Source organism: Genypterus blacodes, unplaced genomic scaffold (assembly GCF_046128005.1).
Source record: "Genypterus blacodes isolate CSIRO-AG114 ecotype Tasmania unplaced genomic scaffold, CSIRO-AGI_Gbla_v1 ptg000044l_1, whole genome shotgun sequence".
NCBI classification, from domain to species: domain Eukaryota; kingdom Metazoa; phylum Chordata; class Actinopteri; order Ophidiiformes; family Ophidiidae; genus Genypterus; species Genypterus blacodes.
In genome coordinates this window covers 9,091,942-9,109,335 of record NW_027466857.1, presented here as the reverse complement: position 1 = coordinate 9,109,335, position 17,394 = coordinate 9,091,942, and the positions used below count along the sequence as shown (strand labels likewise).

Below are 17,394 nucleotides of genomic sequence, written 5' to 3'. Positions count from 1 at the left end.
ATTACCCAATTTCAGCGATGTCTCCACAGTTGGGCCAAATGTTTAGGTCTCCAGTGCAAAGTGAGGTCATCTAGTCCTCCTCTCTCTCAAGCCTCTTTCACACACATAAACACACACTGTAAGATCCTATTGGTCAGGATAGCAGTATAGTACGTAATGCAGCACAATTTCATTTCATTCATTTACAACCAAAGCAGCCTGTTTTCACCTCAGCCTCTTCTTCCGCCATTCAGTAACGAAGGTCCATGTTTCCCCTCACTCTTTGGACCTCCCGCCTGACTGTGACCCAAGCTCTAATAAGCACTTACTCACTCAACAGGGGACGTTGATGTTTGTCAAACTGTTGTGAGCTTTTACGTGTCAGGGGTGTTTGACTTGTCGCTCAAGTCAAGCCAGAGAGAACCGCAGGGAAAAGTCAACAGAACCCCTGCGGACGTTTCTGCCTTCCTGACACATTAGGGTCAGGTTTACAACAATATCTCTCACTGACCTGACACCGTAATAGCGGCATCTCCGTAATATAAACATAATGACTGTAATCGGCAGTAATGCAAACCTCAGGGGCCTCGTCGGGTTTCCACACCGTATGCATCTTTAATATCCCGACAGCTCCGCGTCTCTAACCTGCTCGTGTTGAAGAATCACACCGGAGCGGCTCTATAGACAGCTGCTGATGCTATCCACTTTCCAATGAGATGCACCATTAGGCTCACGTATGGATGCCTCGTTTGTGTAGTCTAAAGTGGGATGTGTGTGTGTTTCTCCTCTGTCTTCCTCCTGTCTAACCTTGGCAGCGACGCGTTTGACACATTCAGGTCACATTTAGGCGTTTGATGCTTTTAAGAGCTTCATAAAGACGTCTTTTTCCCCTCCAGGCCCATATATTGTGCGGTTTTAGTGTAGATCCTAAATCATCTCCAGCAGTAATTAAGTCTCTTTCTTCATCTTGGGCCATCATTGTTATTGTTATGAGCAAAGCTTGTAGTTTGTAGTGGAAGTGAGGATTTAGATGAGAAGACATTTGGGTTAATAGATAGAAACATAAACATACTCTTAATTTTATATTGAGCTTTCTTTCTCACTATATTATTCATGGATTCATTTGACCGTGCTTTGGTTTCATATCTACCGCACTTGTATATGTCCTGTATTGCACATTCAGGTTGTTCTGGATGTCACACACTCCAGTCAGTGGCTAGAAACACCTGTTAAAGACACGTTACAGGCTCGTATCCCAGTGCTACACACTCGCTCTCGGATGAGGTTTTCCGGCAGGAGCGCATTTGAAGGCCACAGAACATACAAGGCAATGTAGCGCCGTTTGATTTATTAGTCGGATTTGATTAGGAGAGATGCACATTGATTGGAACGGCGCTCCGTTTTGCCGCCATTAGTCTTGCAGGCGAGCGGACAGAAGTGCTTACTCTGATTTCTCTCTCTCTCTCTCTCTCTCTCTCTCTCTCTCTCTCTCTCTCTCTCTCTCTCTCTCTCTCTCTCTCTCTCTCTATCTCTCTATCTCTCTATCTCTCTATCTCTCTCTCTATCTCTCTATCTGGTGTCCTGCTCCCTGTCCAGTAATGGAATCCCAGCCAATGGAGCTGGCCTGCACCACACAGCAGGATAATAAATATATTTAGCAGCAGGGGGAAGGCGGTGTAAAGGGATAAACGGCTGGTTGTGGGCTAGCGGAGTGATGGAATACGGCGGGGCAAACTAGGAAGCCCAGTGCGACTGAAGCAAAAGAGAGGAAGAAGAGACGGTAGAGGGGCGACCTGGAGCCTCGTCCCACTTCCTATCTCTTGTTTACGAAATGGTCAGACTCTCTCATTCTGGTTGACGACGGACTGGGTGGGACCGGTGGGACACAATAGCACCGCCGACGCTCCATGACTTTTCCCGAAGCAATTCCCATTTCCCCTCTGAAAGCTCGGTTCAATTCTCAGTTTGTACCTCTAAATAATTCAGTTTCAGCTTCATTTATTTTTGAATTCTGCTTTCATGGCTCCTCTCCTGACCCACGTGCACCGGCAGGGGAACTACACTTAAAATGCATCCTCATCATCCATTTATTTATAAAGGCTCATCCAGGGGATTTTCTATGGCATTCTCCCGCTCCAGCATTATCCAGAGAGCATTCGCAGTGAGATGTGAAGAGAATGCTGAGACGTGTAAGGGGATGTTTTTTTTTTGTTCTCTCTGTGTGTCTGTGTCTAAGCCAGGAGAGAGAGAGAGAGCGAGAGAGAGGAGGCAGCAGCATCTCTGATGTTTCGTCATCCTTCTTTTTCACCTGAAATGATACTGACACGGAAGAACTGCAACCTGAGGATGACGTACCAACACATGCTCCAACAGACACACAGACACACACGCACACACACACACACACACGTACACACACACGTACACACACACGTACACACACACGTTTACCACTAGCCCTCAATGATTAGCTCCATTGCTGCGCTGGCAGTATCGTCCAACCACAGGAAGAGTGATAACGCTTTGTGGCAATAGTTGAGCGAGAGGAAGTGCATAGAGAGGAAACCCAAATCGAGCGTGTCACACCTGCAAACTCATCGCCAAGTTCAACAAGACTATTTGCATCAATTGTTTAGATCCAAAGAGATTATTTTAGGAGTTGGGGACTGGGGTTTCTGAAGTTGCATGTTTGATGTTAGCATCAGCACTGCCACCGTTTGTTTAGATTAGAGCACCGTCTGCCTCACACTTGTTTTGATTCTGCTCTGTAGCCCAGCCAATCAGATTGTGGAGTCTTCAAAGTGTGCCATGCCATTCGTTGGAAGGCCCATTCCCAGTAGTTTGAAAAACATACCAAAACCCCGACAGTCAGGTATCCTAGAAACAAAGGTCCCAGTCCCGTTGCTCTGAAAAGTCACACTTTGAGTTGTTGTTATTATCTCTCATATTGTTTTGTTTATGAGTCACTCTTCGTTCTCCAACGAACTGTCCAATGTGATGTTAACATTAGTGTTAACATCATTATAGGGTGGCCAGCCTACAGTGTGTGTTACTCTGTGTATCTAGGTGTAATGTTTCTCGTTAGTCACTGTTTAACCTGGGTTGTTAGGTTGAAGTCATGTCAGGATTTTGCAGTCAGTTGTCTATAACACAATTTGCAATGTATTGTCATAGTGATTGAATTCCATGAACGTGTGTGTTCTCGTCCCAGAAGGCATCAGAACACAGAGCATTTTCCTGTCCAAACCACAGCCGAGGGACGATACTCCCACGACCCCCCACACAGTTAGTCTCCCTGCCTCGTAGCCTTTTTCCACCGCTCTTGAGCTTTTAGGTCTGCATGCCCTCAGCACACAAGCAGGAGGCAGCCGCATTGATTTTTGTCATTAGGCTTGCTGCCCTCCTATGCACTGTCAGGATAATTAATTGAATTGCAATTAGAGCCAGTGAAGCCGGGTGCATTATTAAAGATAATGTCATCAGAAGGGCTGCGGCTCAGATCGAGATTCCCCCCCCCCCCCCCAAAAAAAAAGAAAAGAAGCTCGTCAGCATTTGGATGAAAACGCAGATTCTTGCTATTGCGTGTCTCTCTGCCAGACGAGTGAGTTAGTGTGTGTGTGTGTGTGCAGGGGGTTGGGGGTGGGGTGGATGAAAGCAATTGTGTCGCCGAGCAGTTAAGTCACGCAAAAAAAAAAAGCAGCTGAATCAAGCAGCTTCATCTAAGTAGTTAAATGTGGGTAAAGAGTGTGTGTGCACTTGGCTGGAAAAAAGCCATACTCCATTTATGCCCCGGCTACTTTAAATTCTCTTTAATTATAGATTTAAGTGTGACTCTTGCTGCGGCTCAAAACATGTTCCCTCTTCCCAGGCTTCAAATATGAGGTGGAGATTTTCTTCTTAAGAATTCTAGGAAATAATTAATTTGTGTCATTCTGTCCAGCACTTGGCGAGCCGACTGGGTTAGGAGATCTTATGTACGGGTACTAAGTCCAAGCTGCAGCATGCAAAAAAAGTCTAGTGTACTGTTAGAACTTCAACCAAAGCCTTGGTAAATAAAGCCATAAACCGGTTACAGAGTAACAAGTTTGGCAAAGTCGGAAGCTACATTCTGATGTTAAGTCTGTACAAAGTATCTATTTTGAGGAACAGTGTGTCAGCTACACACACGCACGCAGGCATATGTCAGCAATGTGTGAAACGCTTACACACTTCCTGTCCTGTATGTCTCCAGTCATGTGGTGTGTGTGTGTGCGCTGCAAATAGTAAACATTTGTGTATGGTCTACTGTTGTTTTTGGCTGAGGCAGAATTAACCTCCAGTTTGAACAACAAAGATTTCCAAGGCACCATTCATCTTCATTCGTCTTGACATCTCAAAATCGGGGAAATTAGGAGCCAATTAGTCTTTGTTTTTTTGCACCGCTCCTCGCGTCTTACTGCCACCTGTTATTTATTCACACAAACCCTCTTTGTCTCTGGGACAACATTGCCACGGCAGTCAGCACAATATCCGTCTGTGGCTGTTTGAGGAGAACAAACGGTTGAGGAAGGAGCTCCCAGTGTGAGGTCTAGATCACTTCCCCTCCTCCCCATTGTCGAGGGACACGATCTAATGTAGGCCAGTACCAGCCCATGGTACAGTACACTCTGTGTCTTGTACAGCTGCAGAGATGCTGGTGGAACAATGGGCCTTTGCCTATCCACAACAGCTCCTTAGGATCAGCCCTCAGTTCAAGTTGGACCGGTCTTACTCTGTCCTCTGTGACCATTCATCACTGTGTACAAACGGACAGAGGACAGAGGACAGAGGAGACGGTGGCCTCTGATATGGGCTCTTTGTGTAACGCCACAGGCCAGTGTGGGTGAATCCACTATAGATGCAAGTCCTGTTGTAGGAGCCAAAGACGAGCCGGATGATAACATATAAATATGACATCAGTTTTGCAGCTTGTTAGTTTTGATGACATCAATGTCTTAACTGCTAGTCTGATGACATCACTGTGTTGCGTCTTTAAGTATCTTCGGAGTCGGACATGTTCTTTTTGACAGCATATTCTTGGCGTTGTAGTTTTGTGTTTTCTAATTAAACCTTTGAAAGAAAGTTAGCTTGTCTTGACGCTGGCTGATTGCTATTGGTACATTTACGGCGAAGAGGAAACAAATGGAGCGCCACAACACAGTTTCACTATGGTAACTGCTTTGAGTTTCATTTCTTTGGTCTCTGCATCGTTACAGTGTTGTGAATTGTGAATCATTTTGAGAAGGACGTTAACGTTTTAGCTTCACTCAAACCCTTTCAACACTTCTCTTTGAAGTTGTAACACAATACACGGAAGTTTAATCAATAGGACTTTTTTGTGTGATTCATATCTTTCTACTTTCAGAACAAAATAAGAATTTTATTATTGGTTGTAGTCGATTCAAAATCTAAATCCATCCTAAAGAGGATATCAATCATTTCCATTGTTAAGATTCTAAAACCTTTTGAGCCGTGGAGATGGAGAGACGGAGCGCTAATTTCTATGAATGCTGATAAAAGTGGTGATTTCGAAAGTTGACATCAATCCGTGAAGATTGATGCGAGGTATTAACAGAACAACACGACTGTTTTGTAAATGCACAAACCTCCATAGAGCATTGTTTATTATGGGCTTTTAAAAAAAATTGCTGAAAGTGTCGGAAGAATGATAGTGCTGACAAAAGTGTTCCAGACCATTCTCCAGCATTCTGAAGCCCACCCAACCCTAAACCCAATTTCTAAGATGTATTGAAGGGCTTCTTGAAAAGAGGTAGGACTAAAACAGGCTTGAAATGAAAACGTATTCACTGCAACATAAATAATCGGTGATAAAATGCTGAATATTATATCCTAGTCATATGGAGTAATGTGAATAGAGCACAGCTATCGCCAAAGTGATTTATCCGTTCCGTTCTCACGTCTGAATTGAAACAAAATAGCTCACGATTGAAACTAAATGTGCGTTCAACTTTTTATCGACGTCATTGGACTTCCACGCATCTTCGGTGCCGTGGTTTCCTCCGGAGAGATGAAACAGTCTTGTCAAATTCACACCTGAGTGTAGCTGAGGACAGGAACACTTGGATGTGTAATCAAAACTGAGGGAGTTACAATTAAGAGAGCTGGAAGATGACGGGTAGGTAGGCTGACAGGCAGGGAGCGAGAGGAGCCTAATAGAGTAGTGCAGAGGCTAACAGCGTTGACTCACCGCGCGTGCCTTTCCCCTGGCTTTCAAACACTCATCACTCAACCCCTGCGCTCCCTCTGTTGTACTAATAGCAGCTTTATGTTGCAGTTAGGCTCTTTTTGCTGTTGTCATCAGCAGTTCCTGAAACACTCTCCTCGGCGTTCAGGGCTTTCCTCTTGCTTTTATTCTTTCTATTACTCCTACAATACTATTACATTCGCTTCGTCTTCTTCCTTTTCTCTTTTTGTACCGTGGCCTTCTTTGTTGAACATGTTGACTCATTAGATTTCAGCTCCGTTTCAAATGAAGGCCCAGGTCTCCTCTTGGCGGAATTCCCTCTTAGGGGTTATCATGTTTGTGATCAAAGGAAATGGTGTGAACAGGTTCTATTATCTACATGGAAGATAGGGTCGACCTGTGATGACTCCACTTAAGCTCATAAAACCGATAGTAAAGATAAGACGCAGGTTTAGTACCACCTGGTTACATATTGATAGTGAAGCACACGCATACCTCGAGCTTACAATTTTCTCATTAAAGCGCTGCGACAGAATAAGAAGAAGAGAAGTGTGCACAACCTGGGTCAGAGGAATTATACGAAAAAGGAAGCGAAGGTCAAATGGAAACATGGACGTTACACCGGGTCTGTTGCTCTTAGTGTAATTCAGTGTTCTTAGCCCATGTGCAGGGCATTACACAAAGAAGTACAAGCCTCCAGTGCTCTCTCCTCTTCGCACAGCTCCCTCACACCTCATTAAATGTGTTTAAGTAGCTTTTCTAAGTGGATTCTTTTGCAGCTTAACTGCACTGCACACGCATTCCATACCGAATCAGTGTTTCTCTCCCCCCTGTACTCGAGATGCAAAACCAAAGGAGCACACTGATCACAACAAATCATAACCCCGGGTTTTCTTACTTTTCCACTTTGCTACAGCGCTACCGTGAGGCAAAGTTACATGATCGATTTTGCCGGAACACAATATCTATTTATGTCATTGTAAATAATACTTGCTCTACCGCCACAGCGCCTGCTCCTGCTTTTTCTTTTCTCGTCCTCGTCGTTTCATTTGTAGCTGCTGTTTACAGAGAGGCACTCGTCGCATTAGTCACCTAAGCCCCTTGTCCTTGACACCGAAAACAGACAAATGAGCACCTTCCTTTCCTTGAGATACTACATGTAGACCGCCTCAGTCACACCTTAGTGTAGCCTGAGCGACGACACCTGGATGCTGGCCAAACACTCGCTCCCCACCCCTCCCTACTTTGTGGGTTTGTTCAACCACATGTGATAAAGATCATCCGTGTTTTGTGTAAATAGAAGGCGAAGCAAAAACGGAGGCTTTCAGCACGGCTCAACTCTGACACTATTCAGCACAAATTCCATGCAATACAACACAACAAACATGCGGGAGAAATTGGCAAACGGCGTTAAACTACAACTAATGGGCCATAATACAATGCGTTATGGATATGAGCTTCAACAACGTGTTGAAGCAGATGAACAGCGGCTCCTGTCAAACCGCATGTCGTTGGTTCTAGCCAGAGATTTGCTTGTCCCAGCATGAACCCATCCATAACAGGTTATCACCTTAACCGCCGCATGTTTTCCTTTGATTTGCTTGTGATTCCATTGTGTTTACTGACCTTTCACTATGCTCGCAGTGGAGTTGAGTTGAGATTACATCTGACAAGATGGTTTGCAGTGCGGTTGTAGTGATGTTCTCACCCACTCATCGGTCCCAGCCCAGCCTTCTTAGAGGAGTGTTGCTGACAGGTTGCTAAGCTGGGGCGAATCTCTGGGAAAGATGGTGCTTCACCTAAAGGTCAGCTGGAAGAGAATGAAACAAAAGAACTTAGCTGATGTGAAATGCAGGCTTGTTTACACTGCGCTACGACTACATCTTAACAGACAAAGGGACTGACAGAGTGATAGTTATCTGTCGCTCTGACATTATGGCAGTGCTTTTGAGACAGTTACTACATGACAGATCTCATCCACGGCTTCATGTAATTTAACATTCTACTTATGCAGTCCTGCTTATGGAACTCAAGGGTGACTGTGGGCTTTTCTGCTAACAATGCATGGATTGTGACAAAGGGGAAGAGCAACTGCATACTGACATGCCATAACAGAACGCAGTGTCATCAGACCACACTCATCATTGGAAGCGTGGCAGTATTGAAATGCAGTCTTGTTTCCTCTTTTTAGAAAATCTGTGCAAAATGCAATCTAGAGTATAATTTAATATGAAGTGTCAGCCCCACTCATTTCTTTAATGTACTGTGTATTTCTGACTTAGCAGTTCTATCTGAGCTCAGTTGAGCATTGGACGATGCTTTATTGCTCCCCGTTCACGTTTTGTAGTTGATTCTTTTTCATCAAGGATGAAAGCTACTCTACTGATCCACTGGTTGTTATTGACACACTGGCACTTGACTTAAGGCCACTTTAGCTTTACTGTCTAAAATCATTGGCATTGAATGGCTTCATTCGACCTTTGACAATGAAGCTAAGATAACGGAATCGGTCCCCCTTTTCCTTATGAGAGCATTCCTGCTCTGGCTTTGAGCTCATTGTTTTGGGGATGAGCATTGTGATCACGTAACTGTTCAAAAATGAATTAGGCTTTATAGTGTGACCCTCATAATATTTCACTGTGAATTCCCCTCTAAATCAATAGTGATTCAGTGGTTCTTTTCTTCTCTTAAGCACCCCAGGGCATCGACGAGGACTCAGTTTTATATACAGTCTCATTTCAGCATGAATTATACGGTATACCAATGTTTCTTTAGAGTATCCTGTCTGGGGCCTGGTGCTTGCTTATAATGACATTCTGTGGTTATTGAGCTGCAGTGTTGGCATGAACTTTATGAAAACTAATGTTTGTTTACAAAATAGGCCTGCAACCTTGAAACTGTCTTCCATTAAAATGGCTCTTGTGCATAATCGCTCCTAAAGAGAGAGCACAGGTAACAGAATGGCGCCAGTGTAAGCTAGTCTACTAACACTGTTGACTGTGTGACCCCTTGACCCGACGTCCAGGCCGGCGCTCTTTGCAGGACCATGAATCATGCTAATTTGAATTGTAAATTGTAGGGGTGGGGTGCCACGTCAATAGTAAGTAATAGAGTAGTTAGTAAAATATTATCAATAGATAAATCGAAAAAATAATCTGTAGATGAATTGTTAAAAAAAGAATCGTTAGGTGCAGCCCTGGTGAATTGTTCCTTACTTGCATTTGAAAATCTGCCTTGTCTGCAGTGGCATTTGCAAAGAATTCTTTTTCCTTTACCTGCACTACTTCTTCATGTTTCAGTTATTCAAGATGTATTGTTTCCATGCTATTGCATAATTGGTACATTGTGAAATTTGTAGATGGCATTTCGAGAGCACACAAAGCAAGAATATCTGCCAGATCTCTATCAGACTCAAAGAAAAGAACATGGCTAGTCCAAGGGGGTGTTCTTGGCTTGTTGCTCTTCCTGCGGCCTGGTTGTTGTGTGATATGGAAAACCTGGATGCGCTCGTGTCCTTGGATCCTGCCATACTTACCCCCCCCCGCCCCTCACTTTTCTCATCCTCTAGCAGCCAGGTTTGTCCGGTCCCGCTGAAGGAGTGTTGTGTTTGCCGAGCGGATGCGGGATGGTAGATTTGACAGCCACGCTGAGGTGTGAGCACGGCTGCTCATGCATAACAGAGTATTATGTAAGCTAAGCTGCCTGTTGGCAGTAGAGATGACAGGGACGTTCAGAATTCAAATTAAGAGTTTGTCATTAATTTTGTTTTATATCACCATTAATGAGAGGTTAATGATTGCATCATTTGCAGTCGTGTAGCCTTTGCTTTTGTCCCCATTTGCATTAATTTGGCTAAGTATCCTGAGTATATTCTCTGATGTAAGCTATTGTCAAAAACAGACACTTTTTGCTGCACGGGTGGCACTTTCCCTGGCTCTCACCTAGGAACATGGCTGTTTATCTGATAGGGTTTTGCAGCCTTAATTTGTATGCTGCTGGCCTCTATTTTAGAAAGATGTCTGCCTGCTCAACCAAAATATTGTTTTAGGTACACAACTACCTTATTATTAATAAGTACAACTTGGTCAGGGGCCTCACTTGAACCAAATATGAGGCTGTATTCAGACCTACAGTAGCTCGTTTGGAGGACTTATTCCAAAACCTAGAGCGTATCCTTCCCCTAGATCAGTTTGTTTGGGCATCTGTAAACATCGCAATCGCACTCAGCAATCGGTCTCTAAATGCCTTTGGGATGCTAATGTCTCTTGTGTGTCTGTAGGATGTGTCAGTAAACAGGTTGCTATCTCATACCCCACCACTACCTGATAATCCAGTTTGAAGGTATTGGTGTCAAACAAGACGGGTAAGCTACAGAGTTTTAGAGATGTTGTAATCAGAGAGTTAAGGGAGCGTAAGCCCTGTTTGATCTGTGGTAGCGTGCGTTCTGTTTGATTTAAACAGATTTAAAGAAACCCCCTTATGTTCCCCACACCCACATCCCCTCGAATCAAGAGGACTGACATGCTAATTTGTCTGACTAATCTGACACATTTTGTTTTGGTTATCCAACCTCACAATGAGTCACTGTGAGTTCTGCTTATGGTTTCCTCAGTTCCTTTTTAGGCCACAATTCAGACCATTGCGTTTGGACTTTCAGGCTTTACACAGCTCCTGTAAAGTTATGACTTGCACCTGGCCTCCCCTTCTCTTGCTCCGTCACCCTACCTACCTTTTATGGAAGAGGAATGCCCCAGACACTTGGTGTTGATGCTGCTCCCCCTGTTTGAGACTTTGTCGTCTTCACATATCACATGTCATACCTGTGCATTTGTGCGCAAGTGTTAACATGTTTAGCACGCCCCGACCTGCATCACAGCAAGTCAACGGATCCATAAATCTGATCACAGCAATGTCGTCCTGGCAGTTCACATTTATTACCGGTTAATCATCCCTGAGCGTTCACCTGGCAGAGAAGAAAATAAGCCCATCCCGGGGCATTCAGCGTTTTGGCTTGGCTCTCTTTGACTTATGTTGCTGTGACATTTTTTATGGAAGCTCTTTAGAAGTCTTTGATTTCATGGGGACGGTTTCATTTCTGATCTTCTGTACAGTCTTGAAATGCACTCCTAACAACACCCTCACCCCCTCCCTTTCCTGTGTCCTTCAGTTTGGTGGTGATGAGCGAAGAGTAGACAGTAGGACCATCTACGTTGCCCACCGGCCCTGTCCCGACACCGAGGCGTTCATCCCCCCCAAGTTCTGCGATAACAGGATTGTGTCCTCCAAGGTAAGAAACCCAGTTCACACACATTCATTTCTTCCTCAGCTTCTCTGTGCGTCATGTTCCCTCCCCTTTGTCCCCCTGCCTTCACACATGCCTCTTGTAACTACTGGCACTTAAACAAAGGCGACATTAAACTTCAGTACAGTCCTGAGCATGTTCATGTCCTCCGTTCTTTATTCCTCCTCCCACTGCCTCTCTACATGCTTGTCTTCCCTCCCAATGGAAGGCCGTTATTTGTCTGTCAGGAGGGTGCTGGCTGTGGCGGTGCAATACACGGCTGCTATTATCGCACTGGCAGGGTGGGCGATTCAATCGTTTTTTTCCCTCCCCCTTGGCGCCGATAGACCCTGCCGCCTCCTCCCCCCCCCAAATCTCTTTCCTCAGTCCCGTGCGTACCCAGGGCCCGCGGGGCTGAGCAGGTGCTGCGTTATGGATATGAGGTTTGAGATTGGGAGGGATGAAGTGGTGTGAGAGGCAAGACGGCAGTGGGATTTATAGTGGTGCAGAGGGTCCCGGTGAGGATGGGCTAATCAATTGGTTCCTGCCAGTACGTCAGGGTAAACAGCCTTTAATTACCCCGGCTGTAGTGTTTATGCTCTCCATGCCTCCGCTCTCCATCATCCTGCTGCTTTTTTTTTCGCCCTGCAATGACCAATCTCCGCCTCTCCCCTCTCGCTCTTGTAGCTACTGCACCATCACACTCAGCCACCCTTACTGCCACCCCCCTTTTCTCATTGCTTTCACTCTTCTCTTCTCTGGCAAAATGAGATGGGCCATTCTGCTACCACTGCATTTCAACACTTTCCTGATGCAGACATTCACCTTCATAAACACTGCCTTATTGCCGTTTTTAGTGTTTGTAAGTGTGTGTGCGCTTGCATATCTGTTTATTTGGGAGCTCTTCCACCCAGTACTTCTCCACGCGGCACAAAGTTGCAAAAGTTTAGCCGTCTTGTAGGTGATAAAGCTAAACGCATAAACATGGCTCCTCAACTGCTGTAATATCAGTTATGGCCTTGAGCTAACTGGGGTGTAGCGGTTACTAGTCCAAATCAGGTTTCCAGTGGCCACTTCCCTGGGCAATACACACAACAGAGACAGGAAGGTATTGAAGTTTCCTTTTCTCTCCTGTTTACCTTTTACAGGTCAGTGCAAGACTCCCGTCAATATTGAACGCTTCCTATTCCCCTCTCTCTCTCTCTCTCTCTCTCTCTCTCTCTCTCTTGCGATCTCTTTCTCTTCCACCGCTTTATTGAAGTATGTAGGAAATGCGATTTAAATGCTTGTCTTTTCCTTTATGTCTTCTCCCCGCAGTACACAGTGTGGAACTTCCTACCAAAGAACCTGTTTGAACAGTTCAGAAGAATTGCCAATTTCTACTTCCTTATCATCTTCCTGGTGCAGGTAAGGGTGAAGCCTCGTCAATGGGCCAAACGTTAATACAGATAACATTCACTCTCTGATTCTTAAGCAATCGCTTCATGGATTTCTGTGGTCTGGTGAAAGTAGCACGTGTAGGTGTGTGTGCGTGTCCCTTTGCATGTGGCCGGGGCAGGCATTCAGACAGTGACTGATTGTGAAACTAACTGAATGCAGGTTTGAGGGATGTTTTTAGTTCATGTCCCCTTCATTAACATCTGAGCTTGAGCGGTGTTACACCGGTTTTTATGGGGTTGCGCATACTTGTTATCACTAAAAAGAGTATTCTACAGACCTCACACTTTCTGCTCTAATAGATTGCCCATGTGAAAGCTTTATGTTTGTAATCGGTAATCAATATCCTGAAAAGACGCATAAAATGGCTTCTGTTAGCTCAGATATGCTGGGATAATGGCTTTTCCCTGAATAATTAACAGACTGTAATCTTAGAATCATGCACACCACAGCCAAACATACTTCACAAATGACCACCTTTGTCCTTCTGTCTGCCATCACATGGTTTTAAAATTTCATAGTGATCACCATGACAATGTATTGATGCACTAAAAGGCACTTTGTTGCCCTCTCCTCTCCTCCCGGGAGCAGAGAACAGAGCGCTTTGCCTCCCTCCCCCGTCCCCTCTCTCTCATTCCATGAGCCGTGAAGATGGAAACTAGCTCGTCCCTTTCCACTGGTCACCTAAACTAAAACAAAAAGCAAACAGCCCTCTAGTGTAAACAGGTGCTGGTGCTCTGTCTGCTCAGGAGGGACATACTTTCTCTGGTCACATTCTGACTGAATGAGCTCAGCGAGGGAACTGCTCCCAGTAGCCCCATATTGTGCTCCAACACATAATGAGTGCTAATTCCATCATGCTTGAGAATAGCACTTTGATGGCCGTGTTTATCTTTCCTCTGCGATTTGTTTCCACCTGTATCACACTCCATCCCCTCGCTGTTTTGTTTTTCCACCGGTTTATCTGTTTTTACTCTATATTTTCCAAGTAAATACATTTGTGCTGAGGTGCTGAACTCCCACATGTACTAGTGTAGCACATGTGGGAGTTCAGCACCAAATGCATATGCGTCACCCGTAGAGGCTGCGTATTGCCGTGTGAACGCACAAGGATTATCAGTGTGGGCTGTTTGTGTGTTAATACGTTGCATGTATGTGTATGCAATTGTGCGCATGGAGTCTGAGTCAGTGGGTGTCCTGCGTTTGCTGACAGTGTTTACCCAGGCTGCCACGTTGTTGGCATTTCTCCACTAATCCAGCCTCTCTGGAGGGGCTCCTTATCCTAACCGCTCACTTTTGCCTATGCAACCCGCTATTATATCAAGGGGAGAGCAAGTGCAGGCAGATGAAAGAGAAACATACCGATACGCGAACTCTGTGCACACAGTCGCACCCTCATTAACACAGACAGAAATAAACTTCTTCTCCGCGTCCCCCGAGAGGCGTCTCGCAAATGCTCCACTAGTAACCAAATTTTATGCATCCTTCTCGTTGCCTCTCAATCTCTGTCAGTCTTTCTCCTCCTGTCCCTTTCTTTCTTTCTCTCACGCTCTCCCTCATGAACACACACACACACACACACACACACACACACACACACACACACACACACACACACACACACACACACACACACACACACACACACACACTCTCTCTCTCTCTCTGCAGCGCTGCTCTGCTAACGTCAGCAGCCAGGAAGCCCTCTGTACTTCAGAGTGCAACAAATAGACACAGGGAGATAAAAAAAAAAAAAGCGGCACGGCTCTCCTATAAATAGCCCTGCATGTCTTTGCTGGAATTTGATCGAATGGGAGTAGAAGGGGTGAGAGAAGAACGGCAGAGGGAAAAAGTGAGAACAACAGGGCCGAGTTGCTGGAGGACGAGGGGACCCACAGTGCTGCCCCGGGTTCCCCTGGGACCTGCTGTCTGTCGCTCCCTCCGACACACTTCCCAGCGCAGACGACAAGCTTTATACTGCTGAGCTCAGATGCTCTCATATCATACCAGCACATCGCTGGCACGCAGTTCACTCCTGGTGATTTGGGTTTTGATGCAGAGCAGACAAGGTATCTGGATATCTGGAAGCGTGGTGGGAAAAGATGAGGCAGTTCAGATAGGTTTGGATAAATGTCAGTGTAAAGCACTGAGCGCTCTCTGAGGCTGTTGTCGCAGCAGTTACTAATTCACTTAAGTTAATGCAGCTCTATTTCCAATCACAGTGTCAATGGCAATGAGGCATCACTGTCCCCTCACTCTGGACCTGAATGTGATGGATGAATCTTTTACGAGGCTACGTTTGTGAAGAATGTAGTTTGGACTGTAGAGATACAGAGACTCTGGCTACTGCATTACAGGGACACGTTATCCTCAGTCCCTCAAATTCAGCCAGTGTTTAATACTGCAGGCTGTGGACTTACTATAGCCAAATGGAACCGCTCCATTGCCACTCTCTCCAACTCTTATTACACTTGTGCTTAGGAATGAGAGTCCTGTTAGCTGTTATCATGGGCCTAGATGAACTGATCTCAAGAGGGATTCAATAATCCACCCGTGAATGTGTAATCAGTCTTTAACATAAACCCCCCCCCCCCCCCCCCCCCCCTTAACGTCCTCTTGTACACGCTGTTCTACTGAAACAATGAGGAGCTTCACCTTGTCGTTCTCCGCCCGGGGGTACTGCTGCAGAACAATCATTTTCTCCTTTGTCTGACAAGAATCACCTACTACAAATGCAAATAATGTAGACTCCCGATTCTGCATTCCTCCAAACGCGCCAATGTGCACTACTCCATCTCCACCTTCCCACTTTAATTGTCTGATTCAATTGTCCTCACAGTAAAGCTCACGTAGGCTAGTAACCGACCGCACTTGTACATTCTAAGAACGTCCATGTTCTCGTGTGTACGACTGTAAACGTGATTGTGTGAGTGCGGGTTTGCGTGCGATTGACGAGAAACCATTGGGTTTTTGTTTGATTCTAAGTCAGAACACAGGTAAAAGCGCATTTCTCTCTTTTTTTGTTTTCGGGAGCTGACGTCTTGACAGTTTGCATAGCTCCTGGTCAGAATACCAACAAGGCAGATGCGTTGTGTCTTGTCTGCACGCTGTAACACACACGTCCGAGTCAGTGGGGGACCTGCTTTGCCTGCATGCAAGAGGAATGGAAATGTCTGACTAAATCCATTTTGTGGTTCCTTCAGGGGGGACCAGCACTGGGGTTTTAATCATTTGAGTAAAATATCCAAAGCTGTTATTTTTCCTGACCAGTTATTATTTAAATATTGCTGGAGGATTGTGGCGCTGCTCTGTGAGGTCCTTCTATGCACCAATATGTGAGAATCTCAGAAATCGTTAACGCACAGAAACCCTTTGGTCATGTGGCGATCTTGAGCTGGTTATTTGGGATCACCCACTCACAAGCGCGCACGTACATAAACCGCTCCGCACAGCTCAAGTAGGTGAGGCCTACACAGCGGGGCCTTGTGCCTGGCCCTCCCAGCGGGGAGAGGGGACCTGTTTGCACGCCTTGGCAGAAACGCAGAAGCCCTGGCACGCCTGCAGATGAAGCACTCTCCACCTGGCCCAGTTGATTAGAAGTTCTCCGGTCCAGAAATTCTGCACTTCCCTCCCTCCGTTTTAGTCACAGAATGCGTCCCTTTGCCTAAGAACACATTTTGGGAGCTAGTAGAAGGGCCTCGCACAGCAGACTACACCTAGCACTTAAACAGGACAGCCCCAGCCTACGCCGTTCACTCCTCCCCCTCTGCAACCACACTCACATGTGCTCCACTAGTGATTTATTCCGTAAATACTTTTGCACTTTGAGGCTGTGTGTTATTTATGGTTGTGTTGAATGTACTGTGTCTTCCTCTGTCCCAAATAGGTGATAGTGGATACCCCCACCAGCCCAGTCACCAGTGGCCTACCATTATTCTTTGTGATTACAGTAACCGCTATCAAGCAGGTAAGACATTGCTCCGATGGTTATTGATAACAGAAATGTACCACTGATTCTTATTCGTCTCATTTTCTCCTTATCCTGTTTCATCTATCCTCTGTAAATCCCCCCTCACCTTCATAACACCCCCAGTGTGAGCTTTGTATAGAACAATTGACTAATGGCCTCTCGGGGTTCTGCATTAATGTGCTCCACTGATGGATTCTGATTGGGGAGAGAAGTGAGTGTGCTCTCTGGGAATGTGAGCAAAAGTCTATTACAGAGACAAATTATCAAGGGGAGTATCTTTCTCTTTGACACACCGCTGCGGCCGTGTCCTGTCCTAGCTTTAGATCTATTGTTTCTGTGTTGAATTGTTGATAAACCTGCTGCTGGGACCTTATAATACACAATAGTGGGTGGACTTCCTTCTAAAAATATATGGAATGCACTGATAGTGCTACACGGCTGTTAGGCCGCCTTTCAAGTGGGACACCAATCTGTCTACCTCCATTAGTCAAGTTGAGGTGAACT

At 45.5% G+C, this 17,394-nt stretch overlaps 1 protein-coding gene across 5 annotated transcripts in view; it reads left to right on the top strand.

The window, feature by feature from the left end:
* Positions 1–17,394, top strand: part of atp11c (ATPase phospholipid transporting 11C (ATP11C blood group)) — a 37,427-nt gene that overhangs the window by 2,788 nt on the left and 17,245 nt on the right. For all 5 annotated transcript variants that reach the window (XM_076148922.1, XM_076148925.1, XM_076148923.1 and 2 more), the window contains exons 2-4: positions 11,370–11,489; positions 12,801–12,890; positions 16,807–16,887. In XM_076148922.1, the coding sequence (XP_076005037.1) occupies positions 11,370–11,489; positions 12,801–12,890; positions 16,807–16,887 (291 nt within the window). The remainder of the gene's footprint in view (positions 1–11,369; positions 11,490–12,800; positions 12,891–16,806; positions 16,888–17,394) is intronic.